This window comes from Cheilinus undulatus, linkage group 11 (assembly GCF_018320785.1).
Source record: "Cheilinus undulatus linkage group 11, ASM1832078v1, whole genome shotgun sequence".
Classification (NCBI taxonomy): Eukaryota; Metazoa; Chordata; class Actinopteri; order Labriformes; family Labridae; genus Cheilinus; species Cheilinus undulatus.
Window position 1 is genome coordinate 8,407,524 of NC_054875.1, and position 25,625 is coordinate 8,433,148.

The following is a 25,625-nucleotide window of genomic DNA, read 5'->3' on the forward strand; positions in this document are numbered from 1 at the left end:
TGTTCTCTGCTGCGCAGTACGTCAACAAGATTGAGACCATCTTTGACGACAAGCGAGGGAGGAAGAGAGTAAGGAACCAGGGATTTTCAGTGCGAGGTAAGGCACACATGTACGCTCACAAACATGCACATAAGTGTCCCAGATGCCCTCATGTCCCCCTCATCAACACTTCAATAAGATTAAGTTGAGCCTCTTGGTGGAAATACCCTGCGTTTGATGGTACACACAAGGCAAGCTGCACTCAAAGCCACTGATTATGAAACAAAGACTGACTGTCTGCATCTGATTATGGCTTCTCAAGTTTGTTCCATTCCTCTGGTCCTCCTTAATCTCTCCCTCCTCTTATTTATATCAACAGAGGAGACCAGCGGGACGGAGAGCGATCCTGAGGACAACAGAAAAGGTAACAAGGAGTAAATATGTCTTTAATGCTACAGATGCTTTTCAGGTTAGAGTTGTTAAGTTACATAAGCTGCTTAAAGGAGGAAGTATTTATCAGTAAGTATTAATTATCAACACCCTGAATGTGATCCTAGGACTACATTATCAGATGAAAAAGTATCTCAGAAGAATTTATTGCTCTGGAAACTTATCTGTCTTCACTTCTTGTTAATGCTTAGTCAAGCCAGCCATATTGGGGCTGTGACAGATTTGATTACTCAAGAGGTGAAGTGATGAGAGGTTCCTCATTTTGTCATACACAGTGCTGGAAATAGGGCAGTATTTCAAGAAAGATATTTCTCAGTATAAAATTGTAAATAAGCTGAAGATAAGTGAAGTTTGTTAGAACATGAAATGACAAACAATTTGAAGATATCTCTGCATGACTGCATCCACAAATTCAAGCTGAAACTCCACCATGCAAAGAAGAAACTATATTTAAAATAACACTTGAAACATCAGTCCCTTTTCAGGCCCAGTGTCTTTAAAAGCATTGAGACAAAGAGTAAAACTTTTCAGTGATCTGACAAGAGTTTGAAGCACGGCAAAAGCACTCAGTCCAAAAACCAACATCCCTGATGGTATGGGTTAGTATGAGTGCACATGACTCTCAAAGGTGCTCTTCACATTTGTAAGGGCTTTACTAAGGCTGAAATATATACACAAGTTTCTGAGAACGATATGCTGCCAAGTAGGGCTGCTTGTATATATAGCAAAATCATAACCATGTCAAAATTAATAATAAATAAAAAATACTCTCAATTAACTTCTGAAAATCAGGGATTTTTTTTAAATTGTGGTTCAGCAGAATCATTAAAAAGATTAACAAAACTGGCCTGGACAAAAATGATGGTACCCCTAGAAAGACTAAAAATAATGTGACCACAGGGACATGTTGAACTAAGGTGTGTCCAGTAATTAGTGTCACATGTGTCTTCAAAATTATAATCAGTCACTCTTCCTATATAAAGAGGTGGAAAGTAGTCACTGTGCCGTTTGGTGTCATGGTGTGTACCACACTGAACATGGACTACAGAAAGCTAAGGAGACAGCTGTCCAAAGAGATTAGAAAGAAAATGATAGACAGGCATGTTAAAGGTAAAGGCTATAAGACCAAGACATGTGTGTAAGTCCATACACTCTAATGGCTTCTACATAGAGTGGTTATGAGTAATGGCTAATCCCAATCATATGCATTCAAACAGACTTACATGCCACTGATGCAGCAGTGGGAGCACATTGAAATTAAGGTGCCCAAGGACTTGTTAAGAAGTGACTGCAGAAGCTAGGGATCAAACCAACGGCCAACTACCTAGTGAGCCATAGACACCCATTGGTTGTCCAACATCTGCATCACATGGATGCTTAGGGATCGGTCATTTGCATGACCCCACAATTTAAAGCGTGGTGCTAAACTGACCCAGCTATAGTCCAAAATGTTCATCCATTTGAAACATGGCCAATTATGAAGCCTCAAGAAGACCTTAAACTTGACTGCTGCAATCAGACTTAAAAATGAATAGGGCAAGATCCCATATAAAGATTGTTATTGTGTAAAAACTATGAATATAGTCTCAGATTTTTTTCTTACATCTCAAGAGGCTAATACATAGATCCAGCCTGTGTTTTTGGACTGATACTGAAGTTAAGCATGTACCATTTTGGTTTAGTGTGTTGCTTTTTTCACAATTGCAAATGAGTAATAAACACATGCACATCTGATGGCAGATTTAATGGTACAATTTGTATTCATTTATTGCCACACATTACATTTGAATTGAAGCGGATTCTAGATCAGTTGTTAGTTTTGACCAAAGGGGTTTTACCATTTGTACATGAAGCCTTATAGTCAACTGCAGTTGCTGTTGAGCCTTCTCAGAATTTCAGATTAAAGAAAGGTCCATCCAAACTTAAGTTAGAGGTAATTTAAGACCAGTTTCTTAGATACTGCATACTCCATGGGATATAGCAGAGAAAAACACATTTGTTTTGTCTTGTTGTGTGGCGTCCAGCAGGCTCCAGAAGATCAGTTTACAAACAGTCTACACTGAAACGTCGACCAGGCTACCGCACCCTGGAGAGAGATCTGATCCAGCTGCAGCAGCAGCAGCTCTTCCAGATCTTTGTGGTCGTGTCGCTGAGAAAAGGCTCCACGGGAAACACCTACTCCCCTGAAATCACACAGCAGTTCCCCAAAATGGTAAGACAAAGGTTTTTACATGATCCTACCCTTCTTCTAGGACATGAAAGTGCTTTGACTTTGACCTAATTGGAGTCCTTTACAAGATGGACAAAATATAATCAGACAAATTAAATGGAGCTGACTTTGATCACATGGGTGGGGGATTTCACAAGTTTACCCATCCAAACAGCTTTCATGCTCATACAAATTCTCATATTGAAAGGTTGTGTAAAAGTTCTGGCAAAAATAAACACTGAAGAAGCTTTTATTGATTTTCACTCTAGATAATTTCTAGCAACAACTTAAAGGAGGTAATTAAGGAAACCCCTGTTGTAACTGAAACCCTCTTTTTCAGTTTGAAAAGTCATCCCGTCTTTCCAGAGAGGCAGAAGACCAGCTGAAGGTTATTCCTAAATTCTGCTTCCCTGACTCACAGGACTGGAAGCCTTCTGCACACATGCCAAGGTCAGATCACACACTTAAGTAATGTTAGAGTTAGGGATGTCCAGATCACTTTTTGCACCCAGTACCAATCCTGATCATATGTCATGTTTTGATATATCAGCTGGTTTGTTGGTTGGTCAGTCTACTTCGCTTTGTAGGCTGCTGGGTCCGCCAGCAGGTGGCAGTGTAACCTGATAAAAGAAGCACAAAGTCATCCTTATTCAGTCAACTCCATGGTTTTACTGACTTGTTCAACAGAGAAGTACAAAACCTCCCAAAGAGTAATGGAGCAACTATTTTAGAGTAAAGAAGGACAACTGAATTACACAATCTGAAGATTCAGTGATTACCTATCTTACTTTAAGGGAATTTATTAACACAATTATTAATGGACAAAAATCCTGGGCCTATTAAACTGTAGCCCAGACATGTAGATAAAGTCACAAAATAGCTCTGATTTAAAGAGTGAATTAAAAAACAGAAAACAGACAGACTAGAGAAGAAGACTGGTTTTCAGCAGATGCCACTGTTGTATATTGATAAGATTTAGTTAACCAGCTCTTATCTTGCTGGTTTCAACACTGATGTCAACTCTGAATTTACAACAGTGTGTGAGGGGGTTTACCATGGCTGCTTAAAAGGATGAGGAGGATAACTTTACTACAGCAAACGAGCTGATTGAGTTTTTTTCAAGCTGATACTCCAGGGTAATGCATTTCCATTTAATTTGGGTTAAAATACTGATGGGCTTAGTGCGTATTGACTGGCAATTTGTCTATATAATACACAGCAGACACAGTGATTCTCTCAGCTACAGATGCCAGAGCATGATCCTCAGATGACTAGAAATGTTAATCCTGATTGGTTCCTGATCAATCGGGACATCTCAAGTTTGAATCACGTTAGATGTGAATGGTTATAACTTGGTCTTAAAGGCTGTGCTTCATGATATTATCATAATACTGGGCTTTTTTCTGTTTGTCTTTTGTTTTCATTTTTCACATATCTTAATGTTAGCCAACAAGCACTTTCTTTTGTCTTGCTGTCAGATAATATCCATAAAACGTTGCTGCTGCAACTCAATTTTCCAATTAAGATACTGGCATCATTGTGGTTAAAAACCTACAGTTGAGTGAATAAACCTAGTTTTCCATATCCAACTTTTTAATTTCTGTATGCGCCGCATTACATTTTTTTTTAAAGATATATTTTTGGGGCTTTTTATGGGTTTATTCGTAGAGGATGACAGTGGATAGAGTCAGAAACAGGGATGAGAGGGTGAGGGAGAGACATGTGGGAAAGTAGCCACAGGCCAGACTTGAACCCTGGCCGCCTGCGCACATGGGTTACGCCTCAAACCACTAGGCCATCTGCACCCCCGCAAATAAGATCTTGAGTCTTTAGTATTTTTTTTAAAGCCAATTGAAAAGTAAGTTAAACTGATGTGGTTTTAATCTCCTGCCTGTTTATGTTTTGTTTACAGTGAGACTTTTTCCTTCGTCCTGACTGGAGAAGACGGCAGCCGCTGGTTTTGTTACTGCCGTAAGATTCTGGTGAGTGTTGCATGTATTGACATTTGCGCCTGAATCACTAACTCAGTGGCTTATGTGTGTCCGTGTGTCTGAGTGTGTTATGACGCGAGAGCCCGCCATGTGCTTACACAACATCTCAGAGGAGATGTGAATCAGTACATGTGAATCACAGACCATAAACCACTTCTGAATCAATGACAGAGTGCTGCAAGAATTTTCCCCTTTCTTTTGCCTCACAGGGAGGGCTGCTTCTATGACTTTTTGGACACTTTAAGAAACATTTTGTATCCTGAATCTGAACATCTTCTCCTATTTGGTTGTTTCTTTAATCATCATTGTTAACAGGATTTAGTAGCGTTGTTTTGCAGTCTTTAACTTTGCGGTCTTTTATTTATCTTAAATGAAGACTGCAGGGCTAAACCTGAAATGTTTATGACTTGTTTTGTGGTTATATAAGCTCACTGCTGCCATCTTGAACATAGACTTCGAACTCTTTGTTTCTATTTAAACTGTCTGTTCCAAATACTGTGATATGCATGATGCAAATGCAGTTAGGATGTGTCCAGAGCTCTTTTTTCTAGCCATACATTACATAATCTAGGCCTGACTAAAGGTTCAAAGTGGTTATATTTAGTCTCGTAATTATTAAAGGTGTGTTTTGGGTGTTGCTGTGTCATAAGTAGAGTGAAAGTGTATTGTGGACCTGCCTGTGTTAGCTCATTTTACTATCTGAATAATGCACCTTTTAAATAGGAGAAGAATATTGAGCCATCGACTGAAGAGCAGGCTTTTGTTCATTAGTTAATCTGCTGTTTTCTGCCACAAGGTAGCACCAACAATGTACCTGACCACACCTCAGCACCTCACCGTAGGACGAACATAAAGGGAGCAGGACAGTAAATAGAGTTGGAAATCAGGGAGAGTAGAGAGTGGGGAATGACATGCAAGAAAGAAGCTTCAGTTTGGACTCAAACCCAGGCTTGAATGCTTAGACTAGCCTCTGCACATGGGGCATGACCTAACCTCTTGGTCATCTGTGCCACGGTAAAAGAATGTTTTGTACTTTTTTATAACTAGCTTTACTTTAGTTTTTGGTATTGCTGGTAGATAACTTTCAATTTCAATCGCGCTTTTGCCTTACCATGATCACAAAGACAAGACAAGTTTTTACCAACTTAAATTGTTAGGAGTGGTAAGTCATAAATAGTATAGGATGCAGATGTTGAAACAATGTGTAATCTGGTTTTATTTGATTGAATCAGGATTAACTTCATTAACCTTAAGCATCTTATTTACAAAAGTGTCCTGTAGCTCATTTAACAAAGACACAGTCATACAAATCATAGCAGCTAAAAACATAGATCAACCAAACCCTGAGTCAGCACACAGAAAGTCATCAGTCAAAAGACTTACAACCTGATACATCTTCTTCCAAAGCCTTCAGTCTACTTCTAATAGATTTTAAAGAGAGCAGCTCCCCCAGACACATTTTCCTACAGCAGATTCCCAGTTGCAGTGTCCCTGAAGCTAATTTTTCCCACTTTAGGAACAGATAGGAAAAGTAAATCTTGTGACTTAGAGCGAATTTTGTTGTTTCTATGCAGGGATGCACAATATTGGATTTTTGCAGTTATTGATATGGTGGTATTTACAAATTTATTTTTGCAGATACCAATTTCAATATTATTACATAGATGTAGTTCAAACCTAAAACTTCAATACCTCAAACACATTTTAAAGTTTAAGGAATGAGGTTTCACAAAGAAATAGACTTCAGCCCATGTAAGTCTGTTGGGCCATCCCAAAAGTCCACAAATAATGATTGATTAGGACTAGAATGATTATCAGCCTGGCCAATTATTAATGCTGATATTTGGTATTTAGTCAATTATCAGTATGGGCATTTTATTTTCTCAATAATCAGCCAAAATCACTTAATTCAAAGGTGTGCTACTTTGGCTTCACTGGAAGCTGTGACTTCCCATCTGGTTTTGCTTCCACTCTCTACAAACTCACTTAAAGTCCTGCCCACAACACTATCTGACTGGCTTGATGTCACACATCTAACAGTCTTTCCGAAACTACCCCTCCACACTTCCACTCTGTTTGTGTGCGGCAGGTCCACCACACGGAGTGCCGTTCAAAACCTCTAAGGTCAGAGTGCAAGTTGGTAGTTAAACCCCCCATCAGCAAGTCTGCATGGTTGCTGACTTACTAAACAGGTGTAACACCTTTTATTGGTCGTCATATGAGGTGTGCTGTAGATTAAAGTATGAGGTGTGCTGTAGATTAAAGTTCCACATTATCACTCGCACAAACAAGTTAAATATAGCAGTATGATACAGATTTAGAATATAAAAAGTTAACATTAGTTTTCTCTCATTATGTGGAGTTATTTTAGCGACACTACCTGATGATTTTCATGTGGACAATGTATTGTTTTAGTGACATAAAGTCATGCTGCATAAAGTTCCTGTTTCTGTGTCAGTGAGGGGAGTTAGTCCTTAAGCCTGCTGCTGTATTTAAACCATCCAGCTTAACTGAGGTAGCTTTACCCAAGACAGCGGAAGGAATTCAGTCCGTACTGGAGTGGGAATGATGAGGGAACACTCTTGTAAACGCCCAGGAAGGGTACAGCATCACTTCCCTGTTTCTTGCTGCCTCAGTGTTGCTAAGGATTGTTTTACAGAGCAGAAGCTAAATTGTGTATTTTCTTAATATTTTAACATGCTGTTTTATTTTTTTCCACATTAGGTAAATTCTGTTTTTCATAACTAATGCACATCAGTTCCAAATATCAATGATCAATCACATGCCCTACTAATTATCGGTATCAGTATTATCCCTGAAAAACTAAATAATAATAATAATAATGATAATAATAAACTTTCTTTGTATAGCACCTTTAAAAACAGAGGTTTACAAAGTGCTTTGACAACAAGCAGAATCACAGTTACAAAGCAAACACAAACAGCAAAACATCACAAGAAAGACAAAACCCCTACAACAGAAGAACCCATGAAAAACTCAGCCAGCAATGTAACTCCAACATCATAAAAACTAGCAGAACATTCTTAAGACAAAAATGGTGTCAGGTTAGAAAGACATTATAAAAACCCAGAAATTGATCGACCTTTATTACTAATACACATGGCTTATATTTACAGCTGATGTATTGGTTGTAAATATGGTTAAAATTTTAAATTGATATCTACAGATACTTATATCCATAACATAGTGGATCCCTAGCGTCCAGCACTTTTCATACGAATAATATTACACAGGTATGATGAAGCATGTTAGGTATAGCCTTATAAATAAAGATACGCCAATGATTTTGTCTATGAGTGGGCAGTGAAGGCCAAGCAACTCGATCATACAGAATGTAATGATGAATTAAAAACCTAAGATTTGCCAGAAACCTCAGGGCACCCTGGTATACAGTAGGGGTGTCCAAACTTTTTCCACTGAGGGCCACATACAGAAATATATAAGAATGGTGGGGGCACTTTCATATTCCTCGCCTTGAGTGTATTTTAGTAAGTAAGACCAATCAACTATAAGTTAATACATGCTTAGCGATTTAATACACCTAAATGGCTTGTTATTAGATAGTCATTTTAAGGATTTGGGAAAGCCAATCAGACTTCAGGGGGCCGTGTTTGGCCCTGGCTACCACTGGCTATGCTCCTGAAATGCTGTTGGTGCTGCTATTTGCTGCAATAATCTATCATGACATTATTAATCAAAATATCTTCTCGTCAAAATGTTTGTGTACAAAATCAGCATGGTAGTACTGCCTAGTGTTGAAACTAAAAAGTACAATACAGTTGAGCACAAGCTTCATGGGCTGTATTTCATTTTATTTCTATAATTTGCTGCGGGCCAATCAAAAATGAACTGTGGGCCGCATTTGACCCCTGGGCCATAGTTTGAACACCCCTGGTATACAGTATCCAAACATATAAGACATTGAGTTGCATACATATATAGAGCATTATAATCAGTCAGAAAAGTGGTAGCAACAAATCTTTTTCAGCAAAATAAAAGTAAGACTTACTTCTAAGGTGAAAAAACAGCTATAGAGGCTTAAGAGACAATGACTCATCAATCAACAAACCAAGGTATTTATAAGATCATGCAGACTCAGTCATATTACCCTGAGATGAGTAACATAATACCGGTTCAACAGCTTTTTCTTTGAGGAGGGGTTTGGTTTTGCATGGATTTGAAGTCAGTTTTAACTAACGCAGACTGCGCTGCATACTAGTAGAAAACTTTCATGATATAGTGCCGGACTGCTGTGCTTAATAATCAGAATGTAATTATAATTATTGGCATTATTGTGCAGCCCTTGCTCTTACTATATTGGTACAAAGTATTAATGACAGAAGTGCTGTACTTTACTTTTTTGTCATTTTATAAAAAGTTATTTTGAGTACTTTTAAACATACAAAAGTGAAAATAGGCTCCTCAGTGTGTGGCCCAGATCACTCTGCTTATATTTGTGTGTATTTTAGGTGTTTTTGTCAAAAAATAAATCTGTTGCCTGCTTTTGACATTTTAATCTTTATTCATGTGTCTCTAAGCCCAGTGGAAAAGGGAAGAGGCTCCCCGAGGTGCACTGCATTGTCAGCAAACTGGGCTGTTTCAACCTGTTTGCCAAGGTAAGGCAAGTGTACAATACATCTGCTCCCCTGTGTCTGCAGATAGAGGCCTTTACAGGGGCATGAAAAGAGCAGGAGTTGTTAGAGTTCAGTGGTAATCCCCTTGAAGTGTATCAGAGCTCCTGCTTTCAGACTCCTTGTTTGTATTTTGATTGAATGAGGCTGCAGTAGAAGATAATCCTGAGCAATCCCAGGGTGTGTATTATAAAAAAGAAATGGTGTGCATGCAGACGTGTCCTGTCCCTTTTGCAGTTTGCTGAAGGAAATTTACAAACAGTAAAGTGTGAATGTGATAGCCAGGAAAACTATATTTACATGCAGAGCTGCATCTTGCCACTGTTGTTTTGTTTAGAGTTTAATCAGCATTCATTCCTCCAGGACACAAACAGTGTTTGTCTGCCTCTGTCTGTCCAGATTTTGGAGGAGGTGGAGAGGAGGCGGGAGATTTCTCCAGCGCTGGTTTATCCGTTTATGCGTAGCGTGATGGAGGCCCCGTTCCCAGCCCCTGGACGCACAGTCACCGTGAAGAGCTTCCTCCCCGGCTCAGGGAATGAGGTAACCCTGAAACCAAAAGAGGAAATGTTAATTAGTAGTTTTGTTCCTCCTAACCTCCTCCTTTCTGCAGAGCCAGAGTGACTCAGAGCGTGAGGTTATCTTTGTAAACAATAGGGAAAGGTTTTTGAGCTTAGTGGGGCTCATTTTGGGAAAGTTATATATACTAAAGCAGGATGCAATAATCAGGTTAGTCACTCGGTTTAGTGACTCAAATAAGTGAAGAAATGACCCCTCCTATTCTAAATCATGATACAAAAGTATGACTTTTCTTGTTTTTAGTAACTAAATGGCTCTTAAGACACAACCAAGAAACTGTTTAAGCAGCATTTTAAAGATGTATTTAAGGCTGGACAATACATCGAGTTGGTAATATACAGCAATATATTACCAAAGGAGATATAGGGTAGTACAGTGTTGTTCATATTTTTATATTTCATGTTGATTTGAAATGTAAAAAATGAATTCCAGGGCTATTTTTCAGTATGAAGAGTGCTCTTCAGTAAGAAATACTTATAGTATTATGCTTTTTTTTTATTTGAAGTATTAAGTAGGGATGCACAATACTGGATTTTTGTCAGTAGCTGATCTTCTGATATTTGCAGATTAATTTTAGCAGATATTCTGATATTTAAGTATTTATTTCAGACCTAAAACCTTGGTCCTTGGTACACATTTTAACGTAAAAAATTAGCAAAAAAAAAAAACTTTAGTACTTAAAATACACTTTAAAGTCAAAAGATTGAGAATAAACAAAGAAAAGACCTCAACTGGCATTGGTCTGTTGGTCCAGCTTCAAACCTATTCAAACCTACCTGATGATAAAGATAATTGCCTTTTTAAGCTAATATCTGCAGATACAGATATCAGGCCGATAATACCTTGCATCCCTAATGTACATTTGACCCCAAAGTCCTGTTCCATTTGAAACTCGTAGACCAGTTGAATGCAATCGAAGTGTACTCAAGCGCCATGCTCAAGCACACTTGCAGAGCAGGTAAAGGTCGTCTTGGGTGGTCCATGGCAGATGTAAACCCAACAAGGCCTTAGTGCTGGGTACTTGTCAAGCAAGTGTAGTTAAGGTCATTTCTTACCTGTCTAGTCACAACAGTCGTATACATGTGGCACTGGCCCATTTCATCCCATAAGCAGCACAGTAGATGTGGAACCAGGAAGAGGATTGTTGTTAGCATCTTAAAACAATAAAAACATCCATATTGACCTGCAGGATGGACTCAAATGTCAACCTGAGGGGCTGTTATAGGTGTCTCTTCTTCCTACTGGTGGATTTGCAAACCACTTTCAGATCATTATGCATACCGCCACCTACTGTATCGGACTGCATAGGTACACAAGTGTGCTGGACAGTGTTACTAATGTGAGACCAGACCAGCAGGAAAGAGAGGAGGATGGAGCAGGCATGCCCAGACACATTATGAAACAAGTCTGCCCAGTGTGAAAATGTCTTAGGATAGAAATTTTTGACAACCGCAATATGTGGAAGTGTTGCTGCAGTATTTGTACACTAGATTAATGTTAGAGTTTCCATTTCCTGTCTTTGACAACAGCTCCGTTTTTCTTTACATGTATTGTATCACAGTTTGGTTCAAAAATTAGGGATGCACAGATTTAGCATTGGTATTGGCCAATAATATAATAATAATAATAATAACACTGACCATTGGCATATAACATGGAAATGAACCACTGTTAGTAGCAAATGTTTAACTGTTGTGTCATATCAATTTAATGCTGAGAATTAGCACATCTAGCAGCTTATACAGAGATTGAATTTATTATTGAAAAGAAAATATGATCTGTTGGACAAACTCTGATATGTTTTCATGGTCAAGCATGAGACAAAAGAAGTCATGACAGAAACACTGGAATGGGCTTCAGCCCGATTTGTACAACAGTGCGTTTTGATGAAAAATATAAAACTGTAATTTTTGGTCCATAATGCCCAGCCCTACATGTATTATACCAAAGTCTAAGGTCTGTTCTCTGGCATTCAGGAAACATACAAGGTGGAAAAACTACTGAAAACAAATACAGGTTATCACACTGTATTTACTCTACAGTCTGACTCCATGTGCTCTTGTGTGTTGCCAGGTTTTGACTTTATGTCGGCCAGTGGACTCCAGACTGGAACATGTGGACTTTGACAGTTTGCTGCAGTGTCTCAGCGTCGGGAAACTCCTGCAGGTTTTCGCCTCCATTCTGCTAGAGAGGAGGGTCATCTTTGTCGCTGACAAACTCAGGTACTACTATGGTAACACCAGACACTGCACAGACATTTACCATCACTTTAACATGTTATTATGAGGCTCTTATAGTTACTATTGGCTTTTTTAAGATCAAGGCTTTCTTCTTATGTGTTACAGCCACAGAAGATTCTTCATTTCACACATGCTGAGATCCAGTGTCATTTATTAGTGTGTACCTTTGCTCCAGTGTAAACCTATGACAGGGTTACAAAGGCAAGTCAGGGCAGGTTTATTTGTACAGGCCAGTATCACGTACAGTGTTTCACTGAGCTCTACAGGACCAAAGAATAACAGGATGTAACCCAGCCCAGGCTCCTTAACACAAAGAAATTTGCAACTGCTCATTTTGGATGATCTTCATTAGTGAGGAGGGAGGGAATGAGGAGAATTTGCTCGTTGGGAGTGGTGTTGAGAGACAAAAACTGCGCATTGGATAAACGAAATGTTGTTTTCCATTCTTGTTAAATAAACATCTCTGCACAACCCTGCAGATGCTGGATTTTATACGAATCTAGCGAAAGCCACAAATTGTTGAACCAGATCCAGTGCACTCTTCTCCGCAGCTTTACAATTTATTTTGTATTTTCTCAAAAATCAAATTTTCAGTTTGCTGAAAATAAATTGAAGTTCACAAGAATTTCTCATTTATTTTAACAATGAAGAGAACCTTATTTTTTTCAACATCAGTCTTTCTCAGAGAAAATTAGCATAAATTCCTCCAGCTGGCATGCTTTTGCTTCCTGGTACAGCTTCTGACTCAAGTTTATAAATTGTTATAATTATTTTCCCTGAAATTTCAAAGCTCATTTCCACCACTTGAAAAAAATTTGCAAACTTTTAACTTGATTTTAATTTTGCATCCCATGGTTATTCATTATTATGAAATAAAAACTTAAGATTAGGGGACAGTAAGTCAGAACTATGAGATAGATTGTTTTCTTTTTTTATTCCATAACTGTGGCTTACAATGTCATCTCATATTTTTGACTTACTGTTGTTGTTTTTTTTCATCAAGGGTTGGTTTGACAAGTCTTTTGCAGCTTTGCAAGTATTCCCTCTGCATAAACCTTTTTTCCCCAGAAAATCTTTAAGTCAAGTCAGTTGTATTTATTCAACACAAGATCAACAATTTATCATCACTGGGGAACAAATGTAATTGTTGAACAAAAAAATTTCTGTTTTCAGTCTGACATGTCTACAGTCAGCATGGTTCGAGTTATGCAGCTCTATATGTAGTTTAGTCGTGGGTAGCGGCTAAGTCATTTGTTTTGTTGCTCTGATTGGCCTGTAAAGATGTGACAGACAGAACGTTCATCCAGTAACCCTTCGTGTTTTACTCCAAAGGCTCTGCCCTTTCCCAAACGTTGTCTACGAGTGTTTTTCCAGATGGATGTGTGAAAAGAATCCATCTGGCGTGTCAGGTTAACTTATCAGTCCACCCTTGATTAGAGCTCAGTTCTTTTAACATCAACTTTTCAAGATCTGAGTGGCAGGTGATGGAAGAGAAAAGGAATTGGAAAAAGAGAGAGGAGGAAGAAAAACAATGACAAAGCAGAGCAACAGCAATGAATTCTGGCCATAAATCCGTCCTCAACTCTCTTGGAAATTGCTTTAATATCAATATTGCTGATAAAAATATGTCAGGAATTAGCTGTAATGACCGTGTTTGATAGAAGACTACGTACATAATTGTTCCTAAACATATTTTAAAAAGAAGAACTTATTGTCAGAGGGCAATTTCTGTCTAGATACAAGTCCGTACACTGTTACTCAGGAAAATCCTACTTATTACTCAGTTTCTTAAGATATTTGATGTGATTGTTATTCAGATCTTGGAGGCTATTTTCCAGATAATCAGATATAATAGAAAAGTCAGCAGCATGGAGCACTGTGCCAAGGTAAGGATTAAAAGGTTGATTGGGAGTCAGCAGAATGATATAGATGTTTTAGTGCTACAAAGTCTAAAACTGATTAAAAGGATGAAAAATACAATTCCCCAGCAGTTTATTAAGACATAGATGTCCAAGGATTTTAAGAAGATGACAAGTCTTTTAAAACAGAGTCTGCATTGTATTATTTAAGAAAAGAGCCTACTAAAAGCAGTTTACATGAAAGACAACCCCAGAGGACAAATGATGAATGACTGGTCACTATAAAAGTCTAGTGGATAATAGAGAATGGATAAAAGACGGCTGTGCTTTGAAGAAATCGCTGAGCTGGGTAGAAAGTTTCCCAAAAGTTTACAGAAATTAGACTCAAGAAATTGACCAATGAAAAGGAAGTTGGTGAGGTATTTTCAAGCATGTGGCAACTGGCAGAAAGGGACATGAAGTGTCAGCAGAAAAAGTAAAAGCATGTGTAGATCAGATGTGTCTTTGGAGCATTCGTCACAGAAGTCCACATGTAAAGTTTGCTGACAACTATTCAGCACGGTTGCTTTGAAGGTTTGTTAAAATGGTTTTAAAATGCTGTAACCATGATTCCTCCAGACAGTTATAATTGGTGTCTCTGGGTCATATGATCTGTGTGAGAACTGCGTGGTGTTTTTGTATTTATTGTTTCTCCTCTCTTGTTCCCTGCAGTGTGTTGTCTCGGTGTGCCCATGCAGTGCTGGCGCTGCTCTACCCCTTCACCTGGCAGCACACCTTTATACCTGTACTACCAGCCAGCATGCTGGATATTAGCTGCTCCCCCACCCCGTTCCTCATTGGGGTGCTGGCACAGTGTCTACCAGAGGTGCTAGAGCTGCCCATCGAAGAGGTCAGTGATTTTAAATAACTGTCCTTTAAATGATCCTGTACCGAAGCTTTCACTCAGAGAGAGCAGTGACAGAGAAACATCCTGGAGAGACTCACCACATGTTTGTTTAACTCTGGTTACGAAATAGTACGCTGAGAAACTGTCATTCTTTCCTCTCTGTGTCTCTCCAGGTGCTCATAGTGGATCTGTGTGCAGACAAGTTTGTCATTCAGGTGTGTACACACAGCAATGTGCAGTGGGGAATGATAGGTGTGGTCCTACTGGGGAGGATGGCTTTGCCCACACTTGTCCCTTGTTTGCATTCAGAATGTTTTGAAGGCGACAGAGAGAAATTTATGTAACACCCAGGGGCAAAGCAGTTATCAGATCACACTGGATAATGTCATTATGCAAATATAAAAGCAGGTTTACTGCTGATTTAGAGGTGCAGTTAACAAACTGGGTTTGTTTTTTTCCTGGGTTTCTATTTGATATCTGTTACTGTTGAATTACAATTGTCAACCTCTTTCCCTAAGTATCAACTCCAGAATTCACTATTTCTCACATATTTAGGGGTCTAAGTGACTAGGCGTAGGCTTGCTCAAGGGAACTTCTCTAGCTGTAGATGCTAGAAGGACTGTAATGTGCAATGCACTCTCTTCGGTCAAAGTTCAGTTATAGCATTTAATTCAGTGCTTTCTGCAGAAATACTGATTACTCAGCCTAAGGGAAGAAGGAGCCAGATAGGGGGACTAAAAGCTCGCCCCATCCCAGTTTATCATACACAGTGAGGCACAAGTAATATGAGGGTGCCTGGGGTTCTGCCTCAGGAAATTTTTAGAACTCACCTTTAAATTGCTAATTTTAATTTGCAATCTGAGGAATATTTCAGCAACAATTCTATGTGAAATTCAATTATGTTAAAGGAAACATAGCTAATAATCAACAAAAAAAATCATCCACTTTATGCATGAAGCTCACGTAAGATTTGATTTTAAAAATGAGTGGGTAAATCTAAAGCTTGTTTCAGACTGGGTACATGAGATGCAACATGGCTTGATTTTTTATCACACATCTGATGTGCACGTCTTACGACTCTAGAGACTGTTCTCTAGAGAGTCTTTAGAGTAGTGGGCTTGTCTATTTTTCTGCACGCTTTGCACGTCTGCTAGCCATAATGGACAGGAAAAGGATAAACAGAACCATAATTGCCTTGTTAAGCAGATATGTCTATTCACATTGTTAGAATAGGTTTGCTATTTCTTGATGGACCAGATGAAGGCCTGAAGCCTGTCTAAAAAAAGATGTTCTCAGTAAAAGCCCTGTACATGGTTTGTGCACAGTACAAGTGTGCTTCTGGTTTTGTTTGTTTTCTTTTTTTTCAAAGTAAAAGCCTGGATTAGCATCTCTTTGGACAAACTCCTTGGACAAACAGATTTTTTTAAATTCAGATTTTTTTTATTAGTTTAGCTTTACAATAAATCAAGTCTTGTAGGAAGATTTATTGAATTAAAACTTATGAGGAAGGACAGGGCTGGGACAGCAGAGAGACGGTGCATGCCCAACGGACATGTGTGCATGCAGCAAAACTTGGAGCCAGTCAGAAAAGGGCGAGAGATGACCCATGAGAATTTTTTTTTGTTTTAAACTCTTAAATGAAGAGTTTCAGAATTTAAAACGTTTGTCAAAAACATAACGGCCGCATGAGAAATGTATAAAGGGGGATTTTCCCTCAATAAGATTAGATTTATGTTTCAGTAGCAAAGAAACATTTTAAATCTAAAATGGCTCTTTTCTTGTTGAAATTAGTCTAAAATGTACAGAAATAATGAGCCACAACTAATTAACGCATAGTTAAAAGTAGAAAGCTGTTATAAAGGGACTCTATTGTTTGTATCTTTAAGGATGTTAACTGATTTTAGTGGGGTGACCTGTTCCTGCATTAACTTGACAAACTGTTGGCTTTCAGTTGTGTACCTCAGTGGTTTCCAAAGTGGGGGGCAGGACCCCCAGGAGGGTCGCAAGACGGGGGGGGGGGGGGTGTCACGGGATGCTTCCTATAAAACAAAGAGAAATTTCATGATACAAATTCATAAATTGTATATATTATTTTAAAAATATTGTTAAAATTAGTTCAAATTAGTTCAAATTAAAATCACAATGCCGTTATTAAGTGATATTTGTGCTTAAATGCAAGTAAAAGTTGTAAAAACTACCTAAAATGCAAGTTTTGTACATGATGCTTTGTGTAATATTGTGTGCTTTACACACAATATTATACAAAGCCCTGATCTCTGATGCTTTTTGGGGGTGATCAGGGGCTGAAAAGTTCAGGAACCTCTAGTACCTTACATGTCATCAGCTATTTCCAACAGTATTGACAGACTCTTCATCTAGAGCTTCCTGTGACTTACAAAACACCTTGTACACTACATGTGTAGTCGCTGAAGGCAAATAATCAGTTGCACATCAGCACTGCTCATAACCTGTGTATGTGGAAATTGTGTATACAAGCATTAGGATGAAGTGCTGCTATTAGTGGGTTTGCTCTCTCACTTTATTTAACATGCAGAGGATGCAGAGCGTACATGCACTGGCCATTTCTTTGATTACTGATGTGGTATCAGACAGGCTTTTATTGTAGATTCATCATGGAAACAAGAAGCCTTGGCAGTTTCGGTTTGCATCGAGCACCAGTGGCAGCATTTTCTTCTTGTCTGCCATTTGGTTACAGTGGTTGATGATAAAAAAGGTTGCAGTGTAGAATCCTATGAGGAAGGCAGAGTTCATTTATAGTGTGAGTTTGGGAAAACAGAAGGAGATTTATTTTGTGTTTTACTCTCATTTATGATGGTATACTGTCCTTTTAGGAAGATGTGTTCAATTGTTGATATCTGTCTCATTTGAAAAGTATGAAAAAACTTGAGTTGTGTTTTAGAAAAGGGACCTTGATGCCTCGTTTTATTTGCGGAGCCAAAGAGAAAAGGGAGAATATGCCATTTAATTCTCGGCTTCAATTTGGTCATGCAACTTTGTAATGCCTTGTAATATAATGAATTTTTTGGAACTCTGCAATGATAACGGTGGTGTTTTATAAACGCACCAGGATTAGACAGGTCGTGTGCATGACATGTAAATAAAGTTCATTCTTAGCTATGAATCCAGAAAGTCCTGAGACCCTGAAATAATGTGTTGAAAAATAGCACCTGAGTTAAAAACACACAGTTCACCAGCTCTAGTATATAGACAATGATGGGTAATTAGTGTCTCATGTGACTTCCTTTTTCCTGTGACAGCTTGGTGATGAAGACTGCATCCTGCCCAGTAAACTACAGGCAGCGCTGCAGCAGATCCTGGAGGAGAGAGAAGAAATCTTAAGACAAGAGGATGGAGACAGAAGTGGAGGTTTGTATAACTGACGTCCAATTAGCCAAAAAGAAATGCTTTATGCCAGTCAGATAGTTCAGCATCTTTAGACAGTGATTTTGCAGCCTTCACTGTCTGAGGAGTGTGTCGATGAAATATTTCCTTCTTTTTCTGGTGTACTATGAAGAGTATTTGGGGGCTTTGTGTTTCATTAACAGCAGCATAAAGCGCTCTTCTTTAGAAAAGCATTTATGATGCCACCTTTTCTAATAACCTGCAGTTTATACACCACTACAAGATATTTTGATATTAGATATTTAGCCAATATGTTATGTAAGTTAAAGTATTTATCATGTCTCAGTAATTTCAGTAATCCTTCAATTTCCTGTCACACTTTGGCCCATCCAGGTCAGCAGGCTGACTTGAGCTCTCTGGTGTCGGAGGGTTTCGTGCGGTTCTTTGTGGAGCTGGTGGGTCACTATCCTCTCCACATGGTCGAGTCTTCAAACGGGAGCAGGGAGCTGCAGCGTGACAGCTTCCGCAAATCTCACCCATCCCGGGGAGTTCGTCAGTTCCTGCAGCTCTTCATGGAAACTCAGATGTTTGCAGGATTCATTCAGGACAAAGAGCTTCGCAAGGGAGGAGGAAGAGGTGAGTGTGTGGATGGAGAAATGCCCATCGTAATGAGAAGTCACACAGTTTTACCTGTTAATCTGTTAAATTTGAAATACTGTAAATGCTAATTGAGGAAACCCCTGCTGGAACCTTGTCTGTACGGATTTAAGCCGCCAGTGCAACCAAAGCATCATTTCCACCTTGAACAGACCCTGGTCCTGTTAATACAAACTATCCAGGTTATAACAGTACTGATACTTTCTAGGATACCACATGGTCCCTGTTGGCCCACAACTCAACTATCTACAACCCCTATTCCAAAAAAAGTTGGGGCGCTGTTGAATGTAAATATGAACAATCCAAAGATTTTCAAATCTCATAAACCGTTTTTTTCATCATTTTTTTATACTGTTTTTTAACAGTAGAACATAAAAACCATATCAGATGTAAAAACAGACATTTTAATATTTCAAGAAAAAATTAACTAATTTTGGTTTTGATTGCTGAAATGCATCTCAAAAAAGTAGGTACAGGCCCATGTTTGCCATTTTGTAGCATCCCCTCTTCTTTTAACAGCAGTCTGTAAATATCTGGGAAGTTAGGAAACCAGTTTCAGGAGTTTTGGGAGAGGAAGGCTGTCCCATTCTTGTCTGATGTAGGATTCTAGCTGTCTTCTTGCCAGATATTTTTGTTTTATGATGCACCAAGTGCACTACTGGTGAAAAGTCTGGATTGTAAGCAGGCCATTTCAGCACCTGGACTCTTCTACTGTGAAGCCATGCTGTTGTGATGGATGCGGTATATGGTTTGGCATTGTCTTGCTGAAATATGCAAGGCCTTCCCTGAAAGAGACGTTGTCTGAATGGGACCATATGTTGCTCTTAAACCTTTATCTACCTTTCAGCATTGATAGTTCCTTTCCAGATGTGTGAGTTTCTCATGCCATTGGCACTAATGCCTGTGACCTTCAGAGAGGCAGGCTTTTGAACTGTGTGCTGAGAACAAGCTGGATGCTCCCTCCTTTACTCTGCAGGACAGGCCGTCTGAAGTTTCCTAAAAGAATTTCAAATTTTGATTCCTTTGACCACAGAACAGTTTTCCATGTTGCCTTAGTTGATTTAGACCAGCTTTGGCCCAGAGAAGATGGCAGTGTTTCTGGATTATGTTCACATATGGCTTCTTCTTTGCATGATACAGCTTTCACTTGCATTTGTGGATGGGACAGTGAACTGTATTATTGTCTATAATTTGTAGAAGTATTCCTGAGCCCATTCAGTGATTTCCAGTACAGTATTACGCCTGTTTTGAATGCAGTGCTGCCCTAGGGCCTGCAGATCATGAGCATCCAGTATTAACCTTTAGTCTTGTCCCTTACACACAGACATTTCTCCAGATTTCTCTGAATCTTGTGATATTATGGACTGTAGATGATGAGATATTCAGGCTTCACAACTTTATGTTAAGGGACAGTTTGCTGAAATTGTTTCACAATTTTTAGACACAGTTTTTCACAGATTGGTGAACCTTTGCTCATCTTTACTGCTGAGAGACTCTGCCTCTATTAAATGCTCCTTTTATACCCAGTCATGTTACCGATCTGTTGCCAATTGGCCCAGTTCATCTCAAAATGCTCCTCCAGCTGTTTGTCATTAGTACCACTTACTTTTCCAGGCTTTTTTTGCCCTGTCTCTACTTTTTGAGTTGTGCTGCTGCAAGCAAATTCAAAATAAGCTGATATTTTTCATGAAATGGTAAAATGTCTCAGGTTCAACATCTGATACAGAGTGATTATGTTCTTTATGAGCACATCATCTGTTTTTATTTGCATTTTATTCAGCGTCCCAGCTTTTTTGGATTTGGTTTTGTACACCAATGGCAGCAAAAACCAGATAAGTTTTTTAAATCATCATGTCAGGGCTTGATTAAATGTGCCACACACTTATAGGAAAAACTGAGCATTTGAGCAGCAGGGTGAAAATAATGTTTCTCTGTGCATGGAGATCTCAGAGGAATAATCTTTGATGAATGTAAACTTTGGTTGATATCTAATCTAGTATTAATTCCCTCCCGATGGCTTCATATTTTCATCTTCCTCTCAGGTCTGTTTGAGTTCAGAGTGGCCGAGTATCTGGATGCAGACCCTGAGCCAGAGCCGAGTGGAGTGAACAAGTTTCTTAAAGGACTGGGTGAGTGATGCCGGATCATCAAGTGTTCATTCTTATAGGGGTTCATTTTCAGCGGCTAATGATTCTGTCCTTTTTTAGGAAACAAGATGAAGCTCCTACAAATTAAGTGAAAATCCCTGCAGCTCTAAAAGGAAATACTTTGTGATTAAAAACAGAACACCTGCTGCTGCTGGAGGATCTGAAGGAGTGAATGTGAGTAAGATTCCTGCATCCTGATGTGAGCAGACCAGGATGAGTTTGGATCTTAGAGGACTGTGGTCATCTCATAGTTGTGTTTGCAAGTTTGAAAGCAGTGCACTTCTTAATGGAGCAGAACTGGAAAAGATTTTCCATCATTGTTTAACGAAGCCTCAAGAACGAATCTGCAAAAGTAAAGACATTCATGAACCTCAGCCTGATCAACGTGTGGATGGACATTCTTCTCATTGTGTATTAACATGTTTACATACTGTACATGACTTTAGGTTTAGATTTACTAAACAATATGTGCATTTTAGTGAAAATGCAACCTTTCCACATTTCAAACTTGTAAATATTTTTATAAATAATGTGCATGGATCCAACCTGATGCATGTTGATTCTTTACATTTTAATGTAAATTCCACTTTATGTTGCATTCCCCTGCACAATCTGTAAAAATACATTGTTTACTATTTTCTTAAACCTATCCAGAGTGTTAAACTCTGGGTTAAGTGTAAAAGAAAATTTACATTTTGAGAAAATTAAGTAATCTCTTCTGTCAGTGACTTTTTTGTTAACTGGAGTTGTAAATATGATTTTATGTTTTGCACAGTTGAGAACCAGTGTACAGTATTTGGAGTATTTTTGTACTAAAGCATGATGTGTCATACATGTGCTACTTTATAAATAAATTGGTTCCTGGGAGCAGAATTTAATGAGTCAATTAAGTTATTTAAACTCAAATTGCTTAAACACAGCTCCATACCTTGAGTCGCTTAAAGAAAGTACACGAATTGTTAAATTAAGACGGGAAACAGAGGTCATCAGGACAGTTTCACAGCAACAATGGGAAGAAATTTCCAACCACTACTGGAACATAAGCAGCTTGCCATCATGGAGAGAAATTTCTTGGAAAAATGGGATGTGCTATTTCTGTACTTCTGTGCAAAAGAAATCCAGTTCATGTTAAATATAATGTGGAGATTTTGTGGAAACAAAGAGGCAAATGACTTCTTTATTTTTAAGTTGTCCTGCTGTGATCCAATTTTAGTTACAGATTTATATTATAAATTATATTGGAGAATACCTTCTTAGCAAAAGTTTTACTTCATTTTAAAGTTGTTCATCCCGAAAGATCCTGAAGAACTTAGGTACAAGAGGGATATATGTACATCTTGATAGGGATGTTCTGATACCAAGGTGTTGGGTATCAGTAGATCCCGAGTACCGATCTGATACCGGCGTGAACTTTCTGGACTGACTGTGCAGACTAGCAAATTATTTTAGACCTATATTTGACTCAGAACATGGCTCAACATAATGTACAGCATCTCTGTGACCCTAAAGTTGTTTTTCTACTGATTATTGAGTTTTACAGCTAAATATTAAAATAATAATACAGGGGACTGCATCACAGGCTCTCTATCTCTCTCTCCATTATGCTCTTTTCAGGTTGCATGACGTGCCATTGGCTGACAGACCCTCACAAAGGATTAACAATATGGCCTTTAGCGTTCGAGCTAGCGGTAATAAATGATCATAATTTGATTGATTTGACTGGTGTGGATTTGATCACTGAAGTCCCCAAAAAGTCACATAAGTTCAGCTGAAAATGCTGCAAGGGATTCAAATACAACAACAGCGTTAATGGAAAGGCACAATGGCTAGCTTCAATAGGAAAAACAAGAGGCAACAATTTATGGTTTAAAATTTATTTAACTTTTAATTAATTGCGTCACTCCTGGTCGTGTACAACAGTGTTGGTCTGGAAGGCGTTTGAACAATCATATTAAGAGAAAATCTGTCACACAGCCTCAATTCTTTGCTGCTCTAAAAACGGTAGCTTGTACATGCAGTGTTTTTTCGCATGCATCAAAGAAGAACTGATAGCGCCAACATTTAGCCAAACAAAGCAAAACATACAGCTAAACCAAACGGTATCGGATCATTGTATAACCTCATGTACTTGCTGATACCAGTACCTGCATTTTAAGCAGTTTTGTGAATTGTATACATTTCCCATAATGGTACTGGAATTGGAACAACCCTATATTTTGATAGGATTATTACTGGTGGCATCTAAAACATCTTAGCACTAGGAAGTGGCTGAAACAGGAACAGCCCCAGACCATTATCCCTCCTTCACCAAACTTCACAGTTGGCACAATGCAGTCAGGCAGGTAACGTTCTCGCATCTGCCAAACTCAGATTCGCCCATCTGAATGCCAAACAGATTCATGACTCCACAGAACACACTTCCACTGCTCCACAGTCTAGTATTGGTGTGCACCCCTCCATGTGACACTTGGCAATGGACTTGTGGATGTGAGGATTACATGCAGATGCTCGGCCACGAAATCGATTACAATAAAGTCCTGCTGCATGGTTTTGTGCTTAAATTAATGCAAGAGGAAGTCTACAACTCTTGAGCAGAGCATTGGCGACTTTAACGCACCTTAGCAATCATTAACCCCACTCTGTGGTTTTGCATGGTCTCCTGCTTTGTGGCTGAGTTGCTGTTGTTCCTAAATGCTTCCACTTTCTAATACTATCACTTACAGCTGACTGTAGAATATCCAGCAGAGATGAAATTTCACAAACAGTCTTATTGCAAAGGCGGCATCCATTACAGAATACATCACAAATGGAGACTGCATGGCTGGGTGCTCGATTTCATACACCTGTGATAACAGGTCTGATTGACACACATGGTTTCAATAATTAACAAGTTTGGCCAAATACTTTTGTCCATGTAGTGTACTTCAAAATGTTTCATAAAGCCTGTTTAGCCACTTTATAAATTAATTTCTAATGCCATGTAGTTTATGAATAAGGCGTAGCTAATGCTTTAAGATAGTTTGTAGTGTGTTAGTACAAAAAGTTAACATGCATTTTCTTTTTCTACAATTAAAATAAAATGCACAAAATCTAAAACGTTACAAGTACAGACCAGTACAAACTTTGTTCAGTTTTGTTGTGTTTACACTTCTCTCTGACCTCTCACTCCGTTTACTCCCTGACATCTGAAACCACAAAAACAAACCTCACGTGAATCTAAAGCTTTAAAATAACGTCAAAAACGTGAATACAGGGGGGTTTTAGGCTCAAACAGAGGAGTTAATCCTTCAGGAGGACAGCTGTACTGATGCAGAGTCACACCCAGAGAGGGAGGGATGAGAACTTCCTGTCGAACAGGTTTTTACTGACAGGGAAGTCTTGGACCCTGGGCTAAGTTTCTCAGGCACAACTTCCTCTCTGGCTGTATTAATATCAAACTTCCTCATTTTATTTCCCAGCAGCGAACGAACCCTTTGACCCTTACAGTCCAAAAGATAAATATGGAGATTTTTAAGCTAACAGGCACCGTCCGTAAGAGTACAATTACAATGAGAGGAAGCTTTCAACTTCAGCATCAGAAACAACAGACTAGTGACGTTAGAAGGAACTGTGGCCACATGGGGGCGCTGTCTCCACATGATTCCACTAAGAAACGAACCGTCAGTGTTAAAATAGTCGCCTTCAACTTTTTAATTTTCTTTATTCATTTTAGACTTTGGAAGTTTTGTGATTATCTGTTATTATGCCTAGTTTATAAATATATTTTACCCTTGTTGAATGTTTGTTAAAGTATCACTTTAAAAGGAGGAAAATAGTCTTATTTACTGCCCATGTGAGTTTTTTCTCCCTACAGAGCCTGGCTCCTGGTTTAAAGACAGATTAAAGTCAAATTAAAACGTTTAAACACTGTCTAACCAAAAGGCATTGTTAATGACATTAATCAGGCTCAGATTTCATACTTCTGTTGTAATCCGTGGTCAAAAACGTCCCCTGAAAAAGCACAATTTCCCCTGTTTTATCACTGTTTGGTTACAGACTTAAGCTCCCAGCTATTTTAGGAGATAAAATGAAAAATAAACCATATTCAAGGCTGCTTTATCTCCAGTTGAAACCAGTGTTCATGCTTCTGAAAGCGCCAGACTTGGAAATATTGACAGAGAAATTGGTTTGTTTTGTTTCTTATCCTTTTTTGGTATTTTCTAAGAACAAAAAAGGGAGTATGGGGTAATGCTGCCGTCTCAGAATTCTGACGCATTTGAACATTTTCTATCAGCCCAGGATGAAAAACAGTTTCTTTTCCCTCAGACTGACTGCGGCTTCCCTTCAGGACACACATGTGATATATCACACTCATCATGACTCCAGCTTTTCTTGTAAATCAAATAAGTGCCGTGGAAAATAGCTGCACGGTTTCTGTCAGATTTAATTTTGAAAGTAAGACGTTTAATTCCAACTGAAATCAATAATATCTTTAATGACCTGTTAATTATTTCCAGATTTAAAGAACAAAACACATCCAACTTCCCCTAAATACCCTCCACACATGGCTTCTGATAAGAACTATACAGATAAAGGCCTCATAAACTTGTATGCTAGTTATGGTTTATTCAAAGGTA

General features: G+C 38.7%; 1 protein-coding gene across 2 annotated transcripts in view; it reads left to right on the forward strand.

Annotated features, from left to right (window-relative positions):
• The window catches only part of dennd2c (DENN/MADD domain containing 2C), a 41,339-nt gene extending 19,212 nt beyond the window's left edge, over positions 1-22,127 (forward strand). Inside the window, exons 6-19 of one of the 2 annotated variants that reach the window (XM_041799027.1) lie at positions 18-96; positions 359-403; positions 2,457-2,641; positions 2,979-3,088; positions 4,551-4,620; positions 9,189-9,266; positions 9,681-9,821; positions 11,931-12,079; positions 14,668-14,845; positions 15,016-15,057; positions 18,121-18,229; positions 18,599-18,841; positions 20,905-20,991; positions 21,070-22,127. In XM_041799027.1, the coding sequence (XP_041654961.1) occupies positions 18-96; positions 359-403; positions 2,457-2,641; positions 2,979-3,088; positions 4,551-4,620; positions 9,189-9,266; positions 9,681-9,821; positions 11,931-12,079; positions 14,668-14,845; positions 15,016-15,057; positions 18,121-18,229; positions 18,599-18,841; positions 20,905-20,991; positions 21,070-21,101 (1,548 nt within the window). In that variant the 3' untranslated portion in view covers positions 21,102-22,127. Of the gene's footprint in view, positions 1-17; positions 97-358; positions 404-2,453; positions 2,642-2,978; positions 3,089-4,550; positions 4,621-9,188; positions 9,267-9,680; positions 9,822-11,930; positions 12,080-14,667; positions 14,846-15,015; positions 15,058-18,120; positions 18,230-18,598; positions 18,842-20,904; positions 20,992-21,069 lie in introns of both variants that reach the window. The other variant, XM_041799026.1, reaches the window with a different exon arrangement.
• Positions 22,128-25,625: the final 3,498 nt, after the last annotated feature.